The following is a 17,987-nucleotide window of genomic DNA, read 5'->3' as shown; positions in this document are numbered from 1 at the left end:
CCTGCTTCCTCCTCAAAAAAAAAAAAAAGGACCAATACCTGCCTCTTCTCCATAGTAAGGAATTTCTTTCTTTCTTTCTTTCTTTCTTTCTTTCTTTCTTTCTTTCTTTCTTTCTTTCTTTCTTTCTTCCTTTCTTTCCCTTTCTTTCTTTCTTTCTTTCTTTCTTTCTTTCTTTCTTTCTTTCTTTCTTTCTTTCTTCCTTCCTTCCTTCCTTCTTTTTTTGGAAGAATTATGTCTAGTACATAAAGATGAATGAGAGGTATTATGAATTCCTGCATACAGACTGGCCTTTGAGTCAGAAAGACCCAAGGTCAGGTCCTCCTCAGAAAGCACTAGATGTGTAGGCAGGTCACTTTATGTTTCAGTATGCCCCAGGCAACTCTCTGAAACCCTGAGATGCCAATATACATTGCTGGAAGCCACACCAAGAGTTCTCAACACAGATGAAATCACAGGTCTGGACCCCAAAGAAAATGGGAGTAATCAGATGAAAATACTTGAAAACCATTTTCGTACTTGAATCCAGTTTCTTCATGGAGAAGACAGCCCTTAGAGAATTAAGGCGTGCATTGGTATATTCCCAAATTATTCACACAAAATCATTGATTCTAGAGCGTACAGACTATGACAGAAAAACGATCAGGGGACTATACCTAATCAAGCAAAAGCAAAGTAGACAGCTGAGGCATCCACCAAATTCAGGTCAACAACATGCAAAACTGAATACTCTCCCAGAAGTAAGGTTGCCAGATTGCTCCTCCACCATGATCCAACACCAAGCGAAACCTGAACAAGAGCTAAAGCAGGAAGACTGACTGCTGGGGCAGAAAAGAGACTGGAAGCTGTTATCCTTACCAGTGGCCATTGGAGGATAATCTGTGGTACCTTTGTCTTCTATCCACCCTTCGTTTGGATCTGCAGTTGAGTGGTGAGGTGCTGTATCTGGAGGGGTTAATTAAGCATTAACGATCTGTTTCCTGAACATTTATTTCCAAATCTTTTGTGCCTCAGACCTATTTTTGTCTTTCTACATACATATATTGATAGATCCCTTTATACAGCTTTTTCTGACTGTTCTAAACATGGGCATAAAAGGCATCCCACAGCTTATGAAAGAAATAGAACCTTGTAAATTATCGTAGGCGCCCCAGGGGAATGAGGTTCACCAAGACTTCAAAAACACCAAAAGCCTGTTACAAAATCCAACAGTGACTAAGAGTACAACACAATATATTTCATATGGAAAGCATAGAATAAATCTTGAAGGAAGCAAGGTCGGTACCCAAATCCTATCAACATCAATGCTGGCTGAATGAAGGTCGTTTTAAGAAACTGCAGATAGTTAACCTGAAGTAGAAGAGCTAGAGTGGAGGGCATGATAAATGTCTTCAATAATTTGAAAAGCTATCCCGTGGAAGATGGATCAGATCTGCTTACCAGAAAAGACAGAAATAGGACAGGGGTGTAGAAGTGATAGGAAGATGGATTTCAGGTTGATACAAGTGAGAATTTTCAGACAAAAGCCTTCCAGTGAAGGCTAGAGAATCATTTGTCAGGGATATTAGAGACGATAAGAATCATTGGATGATCATTTTAGAGTTCAAAGGGGCCTCAGAGGTCATATGGTCCTACCCTCTCTTTTTACAGATGAAGAAACCGAAGGTCAGAAAAGTTAAGTACTTGAACCAGATCGCCTGGGTTCATTTGGCCTCCTTGGTCTCTGAGGCCTGGCTAACTCTGAGATTCTTTGTCTCCCACCTCAGCTTAGTTATAAAGTTATCACCTTCTGAATTTAGAAGTTAGTCATTTCCAGATTGATCTAAATATGATCATGGAGACTGCTTACAAGCTTCTGCATTAAAATCATTCACATAAGACTTGAAGGAAAAACTCAAGATCTCCCTCATAGCCCATAAATGTGGCTCCAAGCAAGAGTTCAATTAACCCTAGCTTGATAACCCAAAATCAAGAAAGAATGTCCTACCAAAGGGAAGCCTAAAGTCCCAGAAGGAAGCTTGCCTAGAAAGGTAAGTTTCTCCAGACAAGTTTTATCAGAGACTGCAGTCTAAAAAGAAGCCTTACTATTGGAAGGTTTAGAACAGTAAGGAACTTTAGAGGTCATTTCATCTAACCCCTGCATTTTACAAATAAAAAAAAATAGAGGGAAAAAAATCACTTGCTTAAATCTCACAGGTAGTAAGTAACAGATTTGAAATTCAAACCCAAGTTTTCTCATCCAATGTTCTTTCTGCCACACTTCGAGAACTAAGTAGATGTTCAGCATATCCATTGGGCAACTCTCTATTCCTCTTACAAAAGACAGTCAATTGGAGGATCACAACTGTAAAACTGAAAAGGATCTTAAGGAATCTTCTAACATAACCCCTGATTTTACAGATGAGGAAACTGAGGCCAAGAGAGGTACAGTGCCTTGCACAAGTTCATATAGCTTGTAAGCATCAGAGTTGGGATGTGAGCCCAGATTTCATCATCTCAAATCTAATTTCCCCAATGTCACTAGTATCTGGAAGGTAGAGACAGCAAAACAGACAGTAAACCTCTGGTTTACATTTGCTAGCTATATTAGGATATACAAGGATTAAGAAGACCAAATGTGAAATTACTTAATAGCTAAAAGAAGAGAGTTTCTATTTTTGCAGAGTGCATGTATGCCTCACTTTAATATTGTTGTTATTATTTATGGTAATAACAGTATCTGGCATTTTAAGGTTTTTCAAAATACTTTATAAATATTCTTTCATTTTATCCTCACAACAACCCTTGGAGGTAGGTGTTATTATTATTATCCCTATTTAGCTGAAACTGAGGCAGACAGAGGTTAAGTGACTTGCCGAAGGTCACACATCTAGTGTCTGAGGAACTTGGGTCTTCCTGACTCTAAAACCCAATTGTTGACATATTTATAGAGAAATCGGGCAGGGAAGGGAGGAGAGAGATGGAGTCAAGGAAAGGCATTTTTCTTAGGATTGGAGAGACCTGAACATATCAGTAGGAAAAGGAAGGAGCTAGTGGAAAGAGTATGACTGAAGATTCATGGAATAAAGGTGATTTGTGGCAAGAAGATCCAGAAGAAGGTGGGAGGGATAGAAAATATAGGTGTAGAGACTAGTCTTAGAATAGAGTATAAATTTCTTCTGAAGACAGGCAGAAAGAGTGAGTGGTGATACCAAGAAGTGTTGAGAAATGAAGAATAGTTGGGGGAGTCCCTACTAGGTAACTTCGATCTTCTCAATGAAGTGGAAATTGTCATCTGCGTGGAAGTTGGGGTTCAATTAAAAGCTTGAGGATAGAAAAGATTTAGAACCCACCATTACTCAGCACTAGTACACATCTTATCTTAGAGTGCATTCCAACTACATACATACATACATACATACATACATATGATAAATGCTTTCACAAATACTGATTTCCTTCTAGTATTGGGATACAAAGCTCTTGTCAATTTGTAACATGCTTGCTGAAAATTGACAATTTCCATTCCCATATTGTTGGTCATGGCCTAATTACCTGTTTGGAATTTTTCATTTCCGGAATCAAAATCTTGAAAGATCACTTCAGTAATTCCGGAAGTCACAGTACTCATGGGAGTAGAAGGTGAAATGGGGGATGGTTCCTCATTAAAGTTTGAGAAAAAAGAGGTACCACCTCCCATTGGATCATGGGTAGATGCTTCTGTATGTTTTCCATCTGTCATGAGGTGAGAATTAATTATGATTACAAAAATAGGCAAGAGTGTCATCATTATCTTAGGTTCTTATAAAGAAAAACAAGTCTGTTCTTGTATCTTGCATTTGTGTTGTCTGTGAGATGCAAGATGGAAATGTATTGCAGGAAACTAGAGCCATATTCTGCATAAGGTGCCTAAATAAGGGCTTTTAGCCTTCTGAAATGTCACCATAATTCCCTTGCTAAGAATAAGAGGCAAAGCAATAACAAGGGTGAGGGAACCGGAGCTTTGCCACACGGTGCTGACTTCAGACCGCAATAGGAGTGTTTACAGTCCTTCAGCAGTGTAGAATGAGAAAACTTAGCAATTACTTACAATAATAATTCGTTAAATGGTAAGCTACCAGAGGTCAAACTGAGCCACTCCTCTGTCCCCATGAGTTCTCCTCCAGCTGGTACTCAGGGTCTCTGGTCCCCGTTCCAGGACTGGGTTTCCTCTCTTTGTACCTCTTGCCCCACGCACATTTTAGGTACTAGTCCTAGCCTCAAAAATCCCAAGTTATGATTACCAAGATGAGAAAGTCCTTTCTAAGCTCTTAATGATTACTAATTAAAATCTGATCTTTTAGTGGACTTTACCAAGGCGCATTTCTCATTTCCTTGTCTTTATGTGTGTGTGTGTGTGTGTGTGTGTTTGTGTGTGCATGTGTTTGACCCTGCAATAGGAAGTGCCTCCATTTAATTATCTGTGCCTAGGACCCACAAATAAAAACAAATTGTGGAGTTTTCCCTCTAATTCCTGATGAAAAAATCCAGTCATGTTAGCACTAATTCCTCCTTTTTTTTCCTCCCCAAAAGATGACTCTTTTCCAATCCCTCAGATCATGGCTCCCCTCCACCAATGCTAAAACTAGTATTTGAAAGCAATCTTGCCAACTTAATAAAGGCAATTGACATTTAAAAAATAATAAAAGAAACAATAACTAAGGACCCCCCATACACAAGTAAAAGTAGTGGACACCAAATGGTGCCTTTGAGTATGGTACCAAAAAAAATGCTTGGGAGTCATTACCCATGTTCCTTCCTGTTGGAGTGTGGTGTTCCATTGGATGGGAAATTGGATCGAGGTAGCCTATCCAGGAATCATCTTGCCTCTGGGTTGTTATTTCCTGCGTGGAATATGTGTCCTGGGCTGCAGATGTTAATAATGATGTTATTAAACCAATAGTTAAAAAAAAGTTAGCAGCTGGCAATGAGCCAAGCATCATATTCTTAGAATTTTCCTTATGCTGCATAATAGTATCATCTATACTTGGTATAGATGGTAGTAAAGAAGGGAGAGATGAAAATCAAGAGAGAACTTGAATTCTGTTTGATGCCAGATGTCATTGGGGGAGCTTTTGTTCATTCATGCTCATTTTCTTCATCATCAGCATATGAATCATTTGCACTGCAGTCCAACAATTAGAGTAAAGTGTAGACACTATAGCGGGTCAAAAAATGAGTATTTTCCCATGCCATATCGCTCCAATATCCTAAAGGGAGAGCCTAGGGAACACATTTGTATTCTCAGATGTCACACCATCATCATGAAGTGAATCTTGTTCTGTGTCTCAGAGAAGGGAGTGGGCAAAGGTTTGGAAAGCTTCTTGATGCTATGAGCATGAACGAATGGCTGGTCATCTTTGAAGTCTAAAGAACACCTGTTAAAAGTCATTGCTTCTGACATTCAGATTGATGGCAGAAGAGACATCTGAGCAAGAAAGATGTCCATTTTGTGTTTGTAAAATCCAATCTATCATGCATTTCCCCAATCCATTAGGAGCCAAGGAAAACAGAGGTTAGAAAGTTATTGAAAACTACTCAGAAGGCAAACTGCAGGTGAAGGAAAGAAAAAGCTCTTTGCGCAAGAATTCATATTGTAAACCATACAAACAGGAAGACTGCAATGTCACTGAAGCAAATGAAGAATTCCTAAATTCTTCACATGTTAGGAAACATTATCATTTTTCTTTTACGTAGAAAGAAGGCTAAGCAAAATTAAAGAAGCCACCATGATAACGACGAGGAGAGCTTACTCCCACTAACCATAGTCCAAAAAGATAGAAAGGGTATTACCTCCACCCAAGAGAGATATCCAAACTTCAAGATGAAGTCAAGAAGTTAACAATGGACATGACCAAAGGACCAAAAGGCATTAAGGAAGCCAGTGTTTCTAAGGAAAGGTATCTGTCCTAAACTTCAGACTCTTATTTCTTTACACATAGTACCCTTAACTAATCCTCATATGTCTCCATAGCCTTCATAGAAGCATATAGAGTCATCAAACATGGTGAAAGTTTGAAACACAATCCCCTTTCATAAATTCCCTCAAGTCTCAAATTCAGAATGAGAGTGCAATAGAGTCTCACAGAACACTGCCCTTGGGTTACCTACACTGCCCTGCCCCCAGCATATTGACAAACAAAAATAATATTGGAATCATAGAATGCTAGAGATGGAAGGCATCTTAGAAAGCATCCAATCTATTCTCCCTTTTCAGAAAGGAAAGCTGAGGATTAGGGAGTTAAAGTGAGTTGAGACTAGGACTACTGAGTCTGTTTTTTTAATAAACACTACCATACTGACTTTGTGCTGAAATTTTAATTTTCTTTCTCTCTTAGTCTTTCTTTTCCTTCCTTCCCTCTCTTCCTCCTTCTTTTTCTCTCAATCTACTTCTCTCTCCTTCCCTCTATTTCTCTCTCCTTCCCCCTTTCTCTGTCTGTGTCTGTCTGTTTGTCTCTCTCTGTATATATATATATGTATATATATATATATATATATGTATATATATGTGTGTGTGTGTGTGTGTGTGTGTGTGTGTGTGTGTGTCTCCTTTGTGTCTCTCCTCTCTGTCTCTGTCTCTGTGTCTCTGTCTCTCTCTCTGTCTCTCTGTCTCTCTCTCTCTCTCTTTCTCTCTCTCTCCCCCAAAATCAATCAATCAATAAACTCTTAAGAGTTCAGAACTAATGAACTTAGTATCTAATCTAAAGTATTACCTCTCACTGAAGTGATCCAGCCCACTTGGTAATCAGTTCTCTGATACTCAGAATATGTTTGATGCAAAAATACCCCCTCTTTCTCTCTCTACCCCTCTAACTCTCTCTTCCTTCCTCCTCTCTCCTCTCCCCTTTTTTCTTTCTTTCACTTAAGAGGGAGAAGCACACCGGTATTTTTTTTAATATGGAGAAATGCTTGTGTGGAAACTTCTCTCATTGACATAGATCAGCAACTCTTTGGCATTTTTAGAGCTTTTCCCAGGGCGTAGAAAGGTTAAGTGAATTGCCTGCCTATGGTCACGCAGCTAGTATATGACATTAGCAATATTTGACTCCAAAGGGTTGATCCTCTAATCACTATACTATGTCATATTTTAATGAAACTCAAGGGGCTCTTGCTATGAGTCTTACTGTTATTCACAAATGACAATTGTTTGAGGCTTTAGCCTGTACACTGCCATCATTCACATAGTGTAATCCTGATGTCTTGTGGCACCTCCTTAGAGACTGGCCTTTGATCAGTGTCCTTAATGCATTATCAATAAGGGTTCTTGTTTGCCCTTCACCCTCAAAGATGACCATGACATCAGGAAGGCAATGCCATGACTTCAAAGTAAGTTGGATTTAAGTGAGAAAGTGCTGTGCAAAGTCACTAGCCTCATTTTCTCCTCTGGAGCCATCTGGGTTCAGTGACAAGATATAGATAATGACTGGAGATAGCCCCAAATGAAGGACAATCAATAAGGGAAGTTTTTAATCAAGATGACTTCGTAAAGTATCCATAATCCCATTACCCGTTGTCTCTGCTGTCTTCTCAGCATGTTTTGTTGGCTGAGGATGCCACCAAAACCATCCCCCTCCTTGTTGATGGATTGTTGTTTCTTGGGTCGTACTGCTAGGTATGTCCAAGGCTGTGAGAATGATGGTTGTATCAACAGAGAAAGCATTAGATAGTCCCCCATCATATATCATGAAGGTACTCTTCTTTGTGCCACCAGAGTTGTACCAAAGACAGATGCTAGAGAGGGAGCAAAGAAAAGATCTCAAGCATTTTCTAGTTCCCCAAGATTAATGACCGAACCTCTCATTTTAGCACCCTCCAAATTTTATTTCATTTATATTTGAAATTTGAGATTTTTCTAAAAAAGACTTTTTAGGCATTTTGACCAAAGAAATGGAAGCAACAGTAAATGTACCAGTCATATGAAGAGAGAAATTATAAAGGGAAGAAGCCATTTTTGTGTCCACATCTCTGTAATTGTGAGCATCCAGAAGAAACATCAGTGACCCAAAGAAAATCAGTGGTAGAGATTGGGGGAGTTGAAAAGGGTCTTAGAAATTATCTAGTCCAACCTTGTCATTTTCAAAAAAAAAGAAGAGAAAAAGAAAACAAAGACTCAGAAAATGTAAATGAATTGTTTGAAGTCAGACAGCAAGTTAGTGGCAGACCAGGGAGAGAACCCTGGCCTCCTTTGCTCCTAACCTGATAATCTAGTCCTCTTATCACAACATTGTATGACTTCTCATAACCTAATCTGACACGCTGTTTGTTCCATAAAATGCTCTATGTGGCATACACAGTAGGTACAATTCTCTTTTGACTTTGACATGCTCATTTGATGAGGCTCAAGCTACCCCAATATTACTATCAAAATCACAATAATTCATATTGCTTAATAGCAGTTTCCAGGTAACTTCTGCAGTAATCATTGCTATCCTTATCAATAATGATGTGGAAGAGGGGTAATTTCCAGGTTGACTCCAACTTACATATACCATTTCCACATCTTTAACCAAATCTGCCACGACAATAATTGCAGAAGGTGTGGCATTTGCTTGGATGGAAACCCAATTATCTCCCCCTTTTTGGTATCAATTTTCACCTCACATTTTTGCCTTCTAATATTTACATTTTCCCATGATTTTTAAGACTTGCTCAAAGGGGAAATGGCACAGGACTTAGTCTTAATGTTCTCTCTGTTCCCCCTACTCAGAGCATCTCAATAGATGGGTTGAATCTCCCTAGAGAATGAGTATGACATCAGCAAGCTGAGGATGTTCATTAATACAAAATAAATGAACATGACCCGGTGTCTCAGTTGTTGCATGACCTCCTTCTTTTGGTTACTGAGGATTTCTCTCAGGAGACATATGGCTAGACTGTGCTTGCTTTAGGGTAGTTGTTTCTTGCATTGTACCACTAAGGATGTCTGAAGCTGCTAGAGTGATGGCTAAATCAACTACAAGAATACTATTATGTTATGCCCTCATCAACAACAGAGGCATATCTTCTATTTTATGGGGAGGTGGTGGTTTTGTTTTTACTTCATATGGGCCAGTCATCTACACTAAGCATGGCATATAGATGGGGGAAATGGAGGATGAAATGAAGAAAATATTTTTTTTTCTAAAAACCTAGTACTTCAGAAACATGTAAAAAAACATTTTATCCAATCATGCATTCCAGAAGTCAGGATATGAGTTTTTAAGGAAAGATGCCCAAGGTGTTTGAGCCAAAGAGGCAACAGCAGATCACTTTTGGGGTTCACAAATGTTATGAGAAAGAATAAAGCAGTGGAACAAAAACAAGACAACCATCTACTGCACCAAAGGATAGAGAAGAGGCTTTTCTATTCATCTTTCATACAATGAGATCCACAATGGAAAGAAGGAAAGAAAAAATGGAGACAAACAAAAGCCTTTGTTGGAAATGAAGATAGCAAAAGAAAGAGATATTCATCCAGCTTTCTTTCCAAAGATATAATATCAGTGTCACTTGCCCAAGACTAATAAAGACCTTAAAGACAAGAATTCCATTAAAAATTTACAGGAGAAATTTTAAACACAAAAACACATCTAGACCACCATCCTGGACATTTTGGACATTTATGCAACCCAACAAGATGACACTTTAAAAATTCTAACAATAAACTCCTTAGTCAGTAGCATTCCCAGTCTAAATTAGTGTATGGAAGGAAATTATTTGGTGGACTTCTCCCCCAAAATGTCCTTCTATTACACGCCCAGTTATGTTGATTGGTGATCTTTCTACTAGTTCATCTTTAAATCAAAAGTGTTGAAAGTTAGCCTCCTTACTTGTACTTGAAGAGTGATGTCCATCATAACCTTCATGGTTCCGACCAATGATAAGAGGAGGCTGTGATTCTTGGGTTGAATTTTCACCATGAGCCCTATCATCACTTCTGTTCATGTCCACCATAGCTGTGATGATGATTATAAATACACTCTTGGTTGGCCAAATGCTTGACATCATTTTCTTGGGATAGACTGTACCCTGTTCACCCATTATAATTATTCTCTTAAGGAAGACATTTTGGAGTTTCTTCTTTCAGGAGGAAGTAAATTTATCCCAAATGGATTTATCTCAAATGAGTTTCCAGTAACTACTGCCAATATGTCACAGGGGAAATGGTGCCTCAAATAGTGCACTAACTACCTATTAGGCAAATATACTTCAGTATTCAGGGATCCATGATTCATCAATATGCCCCCCCCACATATTCCTTCTGCTTGTACATATCACACTTCCTCTGTGTCTTAATAGAGCGTGTTTGTTAGTTGCTAAGTTAAAAAAAATCATCACCTTGAGGCCAAACTAGTGATAAACTTCTCCTACCTTGGCTAAGCTGGTCCTCAGAGAGGGCCATTCATTGTCAGGCCCACAGTCAAAGCATTTTCAGCTTGGTTGACCCTGCTAAATCTTTCCCTCCATTGGCACAGGTTTTCAGAATTCAAGGTCACGTCCATGCCCACAATGAAATGTTGGAAGAAAACATTAATGGAGATATGCAAACATAACCCTTATTGTTAAAGGACTACAGAGTAAGCCACTCTGACTCAGTTATTTTTACTGGAAAAGCCCATTAAATTTGAGGATAATATATTTTATGACTACTAAAATATCTCTTTGATTGTTTCAGAGTTGTGAAATTCACTCAGGCCATTTGACTAAATATTATCCCAACTTCCTATTCTCTCCTTCAGGGCTCTGAATGCATTAGCATCTCTGAGTAAAGGACATTTAATTAAATATGTATAAACCATTACCAGTCACTTTTGCTGTTGTTTGAGGTTGTTCTTCAGGATTTGGGTGACCATGTGCCCAGTGTTGCCAGCCTTGGATCGTTTCTTGACTTGTAGCACGTGTTGAAGCTGAAGCTGTCACAATGACGGTTGAAGAAATTATGAAAAAGCTACTTGCCAAGCCTCCCCAACAGACTTGAATTAATCTTTCTCTTTATTTTCTACACATGGTAAGCCAAAAGATGTATAAACATATACATCTGGTTGGAGTTGAAGGAGAGAAGGAAGCAAAGCAGAGAGGACCTTGGGTTTGGTTCAGAAGCATGGGTCTTCAGGACATGAGATCTTCATGGAAAAGCATCCCCAGTACTCTGACCAAAGCAGCAGCAGCAAGTACAACGTGAGAAATATCAGCCCTTCACCAAGGCTGACCAAGTGAAGCCAAGGCCTTTTTAATCCATGCAGCCTGGAGTGAACCACAAAATGCCATAACCAAAAGGATCAGGAATCTAGAGCAGTGACGGATATCCCAATTTCTGTGCTCAGATATCTGTACCAGCTATGACAGGAAGTTACAATGGGCACTTGAAATGATCATTTGAATGAATCAACAACAGTGCTGGCAAGAAACACCAGAAGTAAGATCTTTCCCACTGATAATGATATGAAAGAAGCTCTGTCTCTAAAGTCTATATAATTAATAGGTCCAAATTATTTTTTGTTTTCCTAACACCCACAATCTTCTGACTATACAAAACACACCAAGGTCAAGCCAACAGAGCCAATGGAAAGAGCCAATAGAAAAGGTCTATGAGAAAACCACCACCACACCAGCTCACCACACAGTTAGGCATCTACCAAACACAATAACGTGTCCCCCAAAAACATTAGCATTGAGATATAAAATATATGTGAGGGAACATCGAGTATGACCAATATCAGTGCATTTGGGAGAGGATGACCCACAAATGCTTCACAATCCTTTTTAGCAGTTTTTTTTAACCCAATAAATCCCTCCAACAAATAGAAAATGTTATCATCTCCATTTTACATGTTAAGAAAACTTTGGAACTTTTAACCATTATCAATTAACCTAAAAAAAGATTCTTTGAAGATTATAAACCACATTTGTAAGAACTAATTCTTTTTACTCCCAAGGATATCAAAGAGTGTTAGGGGGCCGGTGGGGGGGGGGCGGGATTCTTATCAAGCTTTTGACATAAGAACCAAGATTAAGGAGAATTAAGGAAAGTTTACTATAGTATTGTAGAGGCAATCACTAATCACAAACCAATTCCTTAAAATTGTGAAGCCTGGAAGCTTTTTAAAGGAGGATCCTTTTTTCCCTTTAAAAAAAATAAATTTTAGTTGTTGTCAAAATGATGTTAATTCTTGCTCTATAGATTCACCAACTTATAAGAAGGATTGTGTTGCAAAACTACAGTCTTGGATCATATTCAATCTTTCCCAAGGCCTGGCCCCATTGGGTGCCTCTAGTTTTATTGCCACAAAATGATTCTACTGTAATTGATTATTATTCTTACTGGTACTGATAAAATCTTCATCATCATCAATGCCTGATCCAGAATAACTGGGAGATTTTTCTCTTTCTTCTTCACTTTCCTCATTTGGTTCCAGGTCTGCTGAGGTGGCAGTTGAGTCCATACCTGTTGTGATGACTTGTTGTTATTGACTGAGCAAAAACCTAGGCAACCCCATTTGACAGAAGAGGGAAGTCAAGCACAGGTGAGTTAATCAATTGCCTGATATCTCAAGAAGAAAGCAGTAGGTCCGGACGCATGACCCAAGATTCCCAAATTCTAGACTAAATGAATTTAAACAACTTTGTTACTAAGCATAGCATTCTGGAGACTAACAAGAAAGAAAAATGAAAAAAATGTCAGACTACAAATATTCCAAAGAAGTCAAGAAAGAAGATATCAGTTAAAACTAGTATATTAGAATAGATTCTGTACTTCTTAGAGTAAACAAAGCCCGTGCATGGCAATGCATTGAGAAATTAATAGAAGAGCTTCATGTGTGCCTATCGATTTTCCAAGTCAACTTCAGAAAAGCTATGACTCTGAACACATAATAGTCAATTCATGGAGTATCATGAGCCTACATCTCTTTATGGGACACAAAATAACTGGTAATGCTGCAAACTCTTCCTCTTCTTACAAATGCTCATTTGGATAGTCATCCGGCAAAGGGATTCAAAGACACAGGCAATTAATTGGTCAACAACATTGGACTTGTCCTAATCAGGTGGGGCATGCTCATTTCAGAAAGGGATGGACAGATTAGATAGATAGATGGATAGATAGATAGATAGATGTAGTCATGGACATAAATATAGAGACATATATAGATATGTAGCCATAGCTATATAGATTTGGTTATAGACAGATACACAAATATATGTATATGTGCATTCACAATATATATTCCTACATGAAATAAGTGTGTTCCACTTTGATTAGGGTAAGTCCCATGGAGATCCACAAAATCAAAAAACTTATCCAGAACTTGGAATGGAATAAGAAAATATGTATTTCACGTTCTTAGTGTGACAGAGGCTTATTTAGGTTCTACCATTCAGTATCTGCTATCAGTGGTGGTTCTAATCCATTGGGGGTTGAGGGGAAGATACAATTTCTTCCTTATTGCTCTTGGATAGAAACTCATAGAAAGAAAAGACTCAATCTTCCAAATGACCTCCATATGTCCTTTGGAATAATCCCCTTCACTAGGAATGAGGTCTCTACATGTTGAACAGTGGGCTGCAAGTTGTTTTTTGCTTTGAATACACAGGTATATATCTGGGTGGGTTTTTTCCATTCATTTTTGAACTTCATATTATCATTTCCTCTTATGATTCACTTGCAAATACTGGCTACCCAAAAGTCAGAGCAAGAAATATTTTTAGACCCAAACAAGAATCTTTTCAATGAAATTGGGGAAAATTTCAAGAATTATTGTTCCAAACGTATACATTTTAGGTTTTTAGTAGCACATTTTAGTTCTGTGACTGATAGATAACTTTCTCTGGATACAGGGAAGAAACATCATGTAATACCTAACACGACACCTTGTGAGATTCTTCTACTATTAAAAAGTCATCATGCAATATGAAAGCAACTTTGCATATGCAGCTTTGATCCCGTCAGCCTGTCCATACAAATGGAGGCTCAAGTAAATGCTCATTGTGAAGATAATTATATTTATTATCCATTGGTTGAAATAGAATGTTTCAATTCCTTTTTTGTCAAGTTTGTAACAGATTGCTTGGGGATTAAGGATCCCACAATTTCCTAAAACTATGATGTCTTAAAGGAAATATGAACAGTCTTTTAGTCTAATATCTCATAGTGTTATAAAGGATGCCTCATAAAAGCAAAGACAATTTTAAAAATCACATCTATTATCAAGAAAGATTTCTCTTTTATCAGTCTGTACAACTACCTTCTGTTAGGGTCTCTTTTCATACTACATTAATTCTTTAGAACATAGAAGACAGAACCTAACTCTGCTTAGTAACGTTATAAAACCCTCCTCAGGACACCTCCTGCTCTCCTACTCCCCATCAGTGATTCAGTGATCTTTTCTCCAGCCTTTTAGAGCCTCTTGAGACCCAAAAGGAAAAGAGCCTTTGCCAATATCACCCAAAACCAAGGAGAACCAATGAAGACTTGGAAGAAAGTATATGAAGAGAGACATTCTGAGCCCATTACCATCTGTCCTTGTGGTTGTGTGCTGCCTCTCACGTTCTGAAGGCCAGAACCACTGTGAAAACCAGTCAGAATCTTCTTGTTTCATTGCTGTGGTCTTGTGGATTGTACCACTAGGGCTGGTCAAAGCTGTTATAGGGACGGTTGAATCAATGGTGAAAGCACTACTTGTTACCTCCCAGAGAACAGCTTTTTGTGTTCAGACTTTTCTTCTTTTAATAATTCATGATGATTATTTATACTTTTTATAGATGGTAGAGAAAAGAAAGGAAAGCCCAGAAACCCATATGTTATTTTGCTTGACCATCACTGGATTTAAAACCATCCAATGTCATCTACTAATATCCAATAGCATGGTTATAGATATCAAGATGTAGCTAACATTTGCAGCCAGATAACCCAGACAGAGAATTTCAGGTAGACAAAGAGGGGTAGAAAAAGAAGATGCTGGAAAAAAACATCCTGACAGAGTTAAAATTCTCATTTTAAGTAAGCACCATGATTATATGGTGAGTCATTAGAATTCTTATTTCAAGGAGGATAACACCAAGAAAGAATGCGAAGCAAAGATCAATGACATGATTAGTTCATTGACAAGAGCAGAAGGAAGTATCCTTCTTCATTAGTTAAAGGGTATACTGAAGCTATCTTTCTTTGAAACCATTTTGAGAGCCTGTTGACCCCAAAAAACCAGACAATCAGAAGACAGAAAAAGACCAAAACCCAACAGAAAAACTAAAACAGTCATAAAATCCTTAAAATCCCAAAGGATGATTATTTAGATTCTTCATTTCAATTACCAAAGAAACCCTAGAAAGGCCCATGAAGGAGTAAGCCAAAGAGCAAGTTTTCAGGGCACGTTTTGCCCTATAAAGACAATATTTATAAACTTTTTCATGCATCATGTTTTTTACACCACATCCATCCTTCTCTTGCTACCCGTCTGCTAATAATACACTCTGACAAATGATACTTCCTTTGATGAAATCGACTAAACTAAGTTATTCTTATTCCCTCATTTTGCCACATTCTATGTGCCCTTTGAAAGAAAGACCCCCAAACTTCTGCTCTACGTGTTTTCTAAATAGTAGGGGTTTTTGTACAGATATAAAGGTGGTTTAATAAATTAAGTCACTATACTTCAGGATGAAATTGCTTATAAACTTGTAGGAGAACAGGCCATACTCTACCAGTTTTATGATGTAGAACTACCTTTTTCATGAATCTAACTTGCTTGGGAGAAAACAAATAAAAAATGTTTCAGAATTACATCTTCTGGATGTAATCAGATATAACATCTTGTATTCCAAAGAAACCTTGTGGCCATAAACTTCTGAATAAAATGGCCTCCTTCCCATTATAAAGGGGCCACTACCTTAAGGGAAAAGAAAAAAAAAGACTCTAAGTGAACTTATAATCATCTCCATTAGTAAGAATTGAAGGTTGCCATATGAGAAAGGGACCAGGTCCTTTTCCTACCAGGAAAGTTAAAGAACCATTAATTGGAAGCTTAGGCATAGACAACAGGTATCTATATTCTTTCATGTGACCAACTTTCCATAAGAACAACTGATAAAATCACACATGACTTGTTACCTGGCTTGACTGTTGTAAGATACTCACTCTGAAGTGGTGAACCAGCAAACCATGACAACATTGCATTATTTTGTGGCTGAGGTGATGTTTCAGCAGTGGGATGAGTCTCTGAGTGCACAAGGGTGGTAAATAAATTACAGAAAAGTTATTTACTATGGTCTGCAAACCAGGGAGGAAGAGTTCTTTCTCTACATAATATTCATTCTCTATAAAAAATCTACTTCTCTATCATTACGGAGATTGGGGAAAGCAGAGCATAGAAGAACCCTGGGCAGAAAGCCTAGCTCTTCATTGACGGTAATCAGATGTCATTTCCCTCCCAAATGAACATCTTAGAGTAGAGATTGATCAACATAAGTTAACATCCCCTTACAAAGAATCCAGCACAGGATCAAGCAATAATCTACAGCAAAACCGGGCTTTCTTGGCTCCTTTATTTAGTGCTATGTAGATGAAGTGGTGGCATGTAGCAATTCAGCCATGATTCACTAACTTCAACATTGACTTAGGCCACTAGAATTTGTTTTTCTCTAAGGTAATTCTTAGGTACAAATCTACATCTTTCCTTTTCCACTCCGTACTTGATCCATGATAGCATTTTATGCCCCATGTGAGTAGTATCCTTAGTGGCTCTGATGTAGGTTGAAGCTAGGGTATCCTTTAAATTGTTTAGTGCTCATTCACACTTATCAGTCTCATATTTATCATTGTGTTTTAGTGGGATATACATCCTATTAAAAGTGATTATCAAATTCATGGAAAGCCTTCTTCAGTGATCCATGCATCACTTTCTTCACCTTCTAAATGTGGCTCGAGCATTTTTCACTAACAAGTATGCTTGGAATGAAGCATAGACAAAATGTTCCCTTCACAAGCAATGGTGTGGCCTTTCAGGATTGTGAATGTAGTTACTGAAATCACAGAAATCTGTGTTCAAGCTAGAAAAGAGTTTGGACATTTCCAGTTTGCCATTGAATTCAACTGGGAAGGAGGTGTAATGGGGAGCTGGAGGAATTATAGCGACAGAAGCCCAGGTCAGGCAAAGGGAAGACATCAGAAATAATACCGCCACCAAAAAAGGATCAACATTTAGACAGGAAAAACTCCACTTGCCAAGTTCATTCATGCCATGGCACAAACATGATAGCCAAGAAAAAGTAGAATGTGTATGACACCCTTCAGGATGCTGCTGTTGAAACAATCTAGCATCTCCCAAATCCATCACATATTGCCGCTGTTATCCACTGCCAAGTCACCATAGCCCTCGTCCAAAAGCATATCAGAAATAAACCAAAAGAAGACCACAGAACAAAAGCAAGTTAGAGGAGGCAGCCAGGGTGTGGTAGAAATGGCCCTGGATTTGGAATCAGATGACCTGGATTCTGGCATTTGGGAACAGTTCAGTTTTCAGCAAGTCACCTTACAACTCTGAACCTCAGTTTCTTCCTCCGTGTAAATATGGACAATCATACCTGCCCTGCTTATCTTACAGGTTTGTTGTGAGGGTCAAATGCAACAAGAAAGGAAAAATGTTTTGTAAACCATAGACTATAATAGTGACAATGATAACTAGCATTTTTATAGCACTTTCAAATTGGCAAAATATTTTACATACATTTTCTTATTTTACCTTCACAACATCCCTGGGAGATACAATTATTACAGATGAGGAAACTGAGGCAGATAGCAATACTGCAACTTATCCAGGGTCATATAGTAAGTGCCTGAGATCAGATTTGAACTCAGATCTTCCTGACTTCAAGTCTGGTGCTCTAACTACTGCACTACCTAGCCACCTGTCCTGTGCTCCTTTTGTCCAAGCTTTAAGAGAAATTGTTCTGCAAGCCTTAAATACTGGGACAATCTCTACACTGGTACAAAAAGTAGG

General features: G+C 38.3%; 1 protein-coding gene across 1 annotated transcript in view; it reads right to left on the bottom strand.

Annotated features, from left to right (window-relative positions):
- The window catches only part of CD44 (CD44 molecule (Indian blood group)), an 88,531-nt gene that overhangs the window by 19,004 nt on the left and 51,540 nt on the right, over window positions 1-17,987 (bottom strand). Inside the window, exons 6-13 of the mRNA XM_036763737.1 lie at window positions 16,127-16,207; window positions 12,317-12,439; window positions 10,797-10,907; window positions 9,825-9,950; window positions 7,523-7,639; window positions 4,763-4,882; window positions 3,532-3,711; window positions 856-942 (exon numbers count right to left, since the gene is read on the bottom strand). Coding sequence (XP_036619632.1) covers window positions 856-942; window positions 3,532-3,711; window positions 4,763-4,882; window positions 7,523-7,639; window positions 9,825-9,950; window positions 10,797-10,907; window positions 12,317-12,439; window positions 16,127-16,207 — 945 coding nt within the window. The remainder of the gene's footprint in view (window positions 1-855; window positions 943-3,531; window positions 3,712-4,762; window positions 4,883-7,522; window positions 7,640-9,824; window positions 9,951-10,796; window positions 10,908-12,316; window positions 12,440-16,126; window positions 16,208-17,987) is intronic.

Source organism: Trichosurus vulpecula, chromosome 6 (genome assembly GCF_011100635.1).
Source record: "Trichosurus vulpecula isolate mTriVul1 chromosome 6, mTriVul1.pri, whole genome shotgun sequence".
Taxonomy (NCBI): Eukaryota; Metazoa; Chordata; class Mammalia; order Diprotodontia; family Phalangeridae; genus Trichosurus; species Trichosurus vulpecula.
Note: the sequence above shows the minus strand (reverse complement) of the source record. Positions and strands in the feature narration are given on the sequence as shown.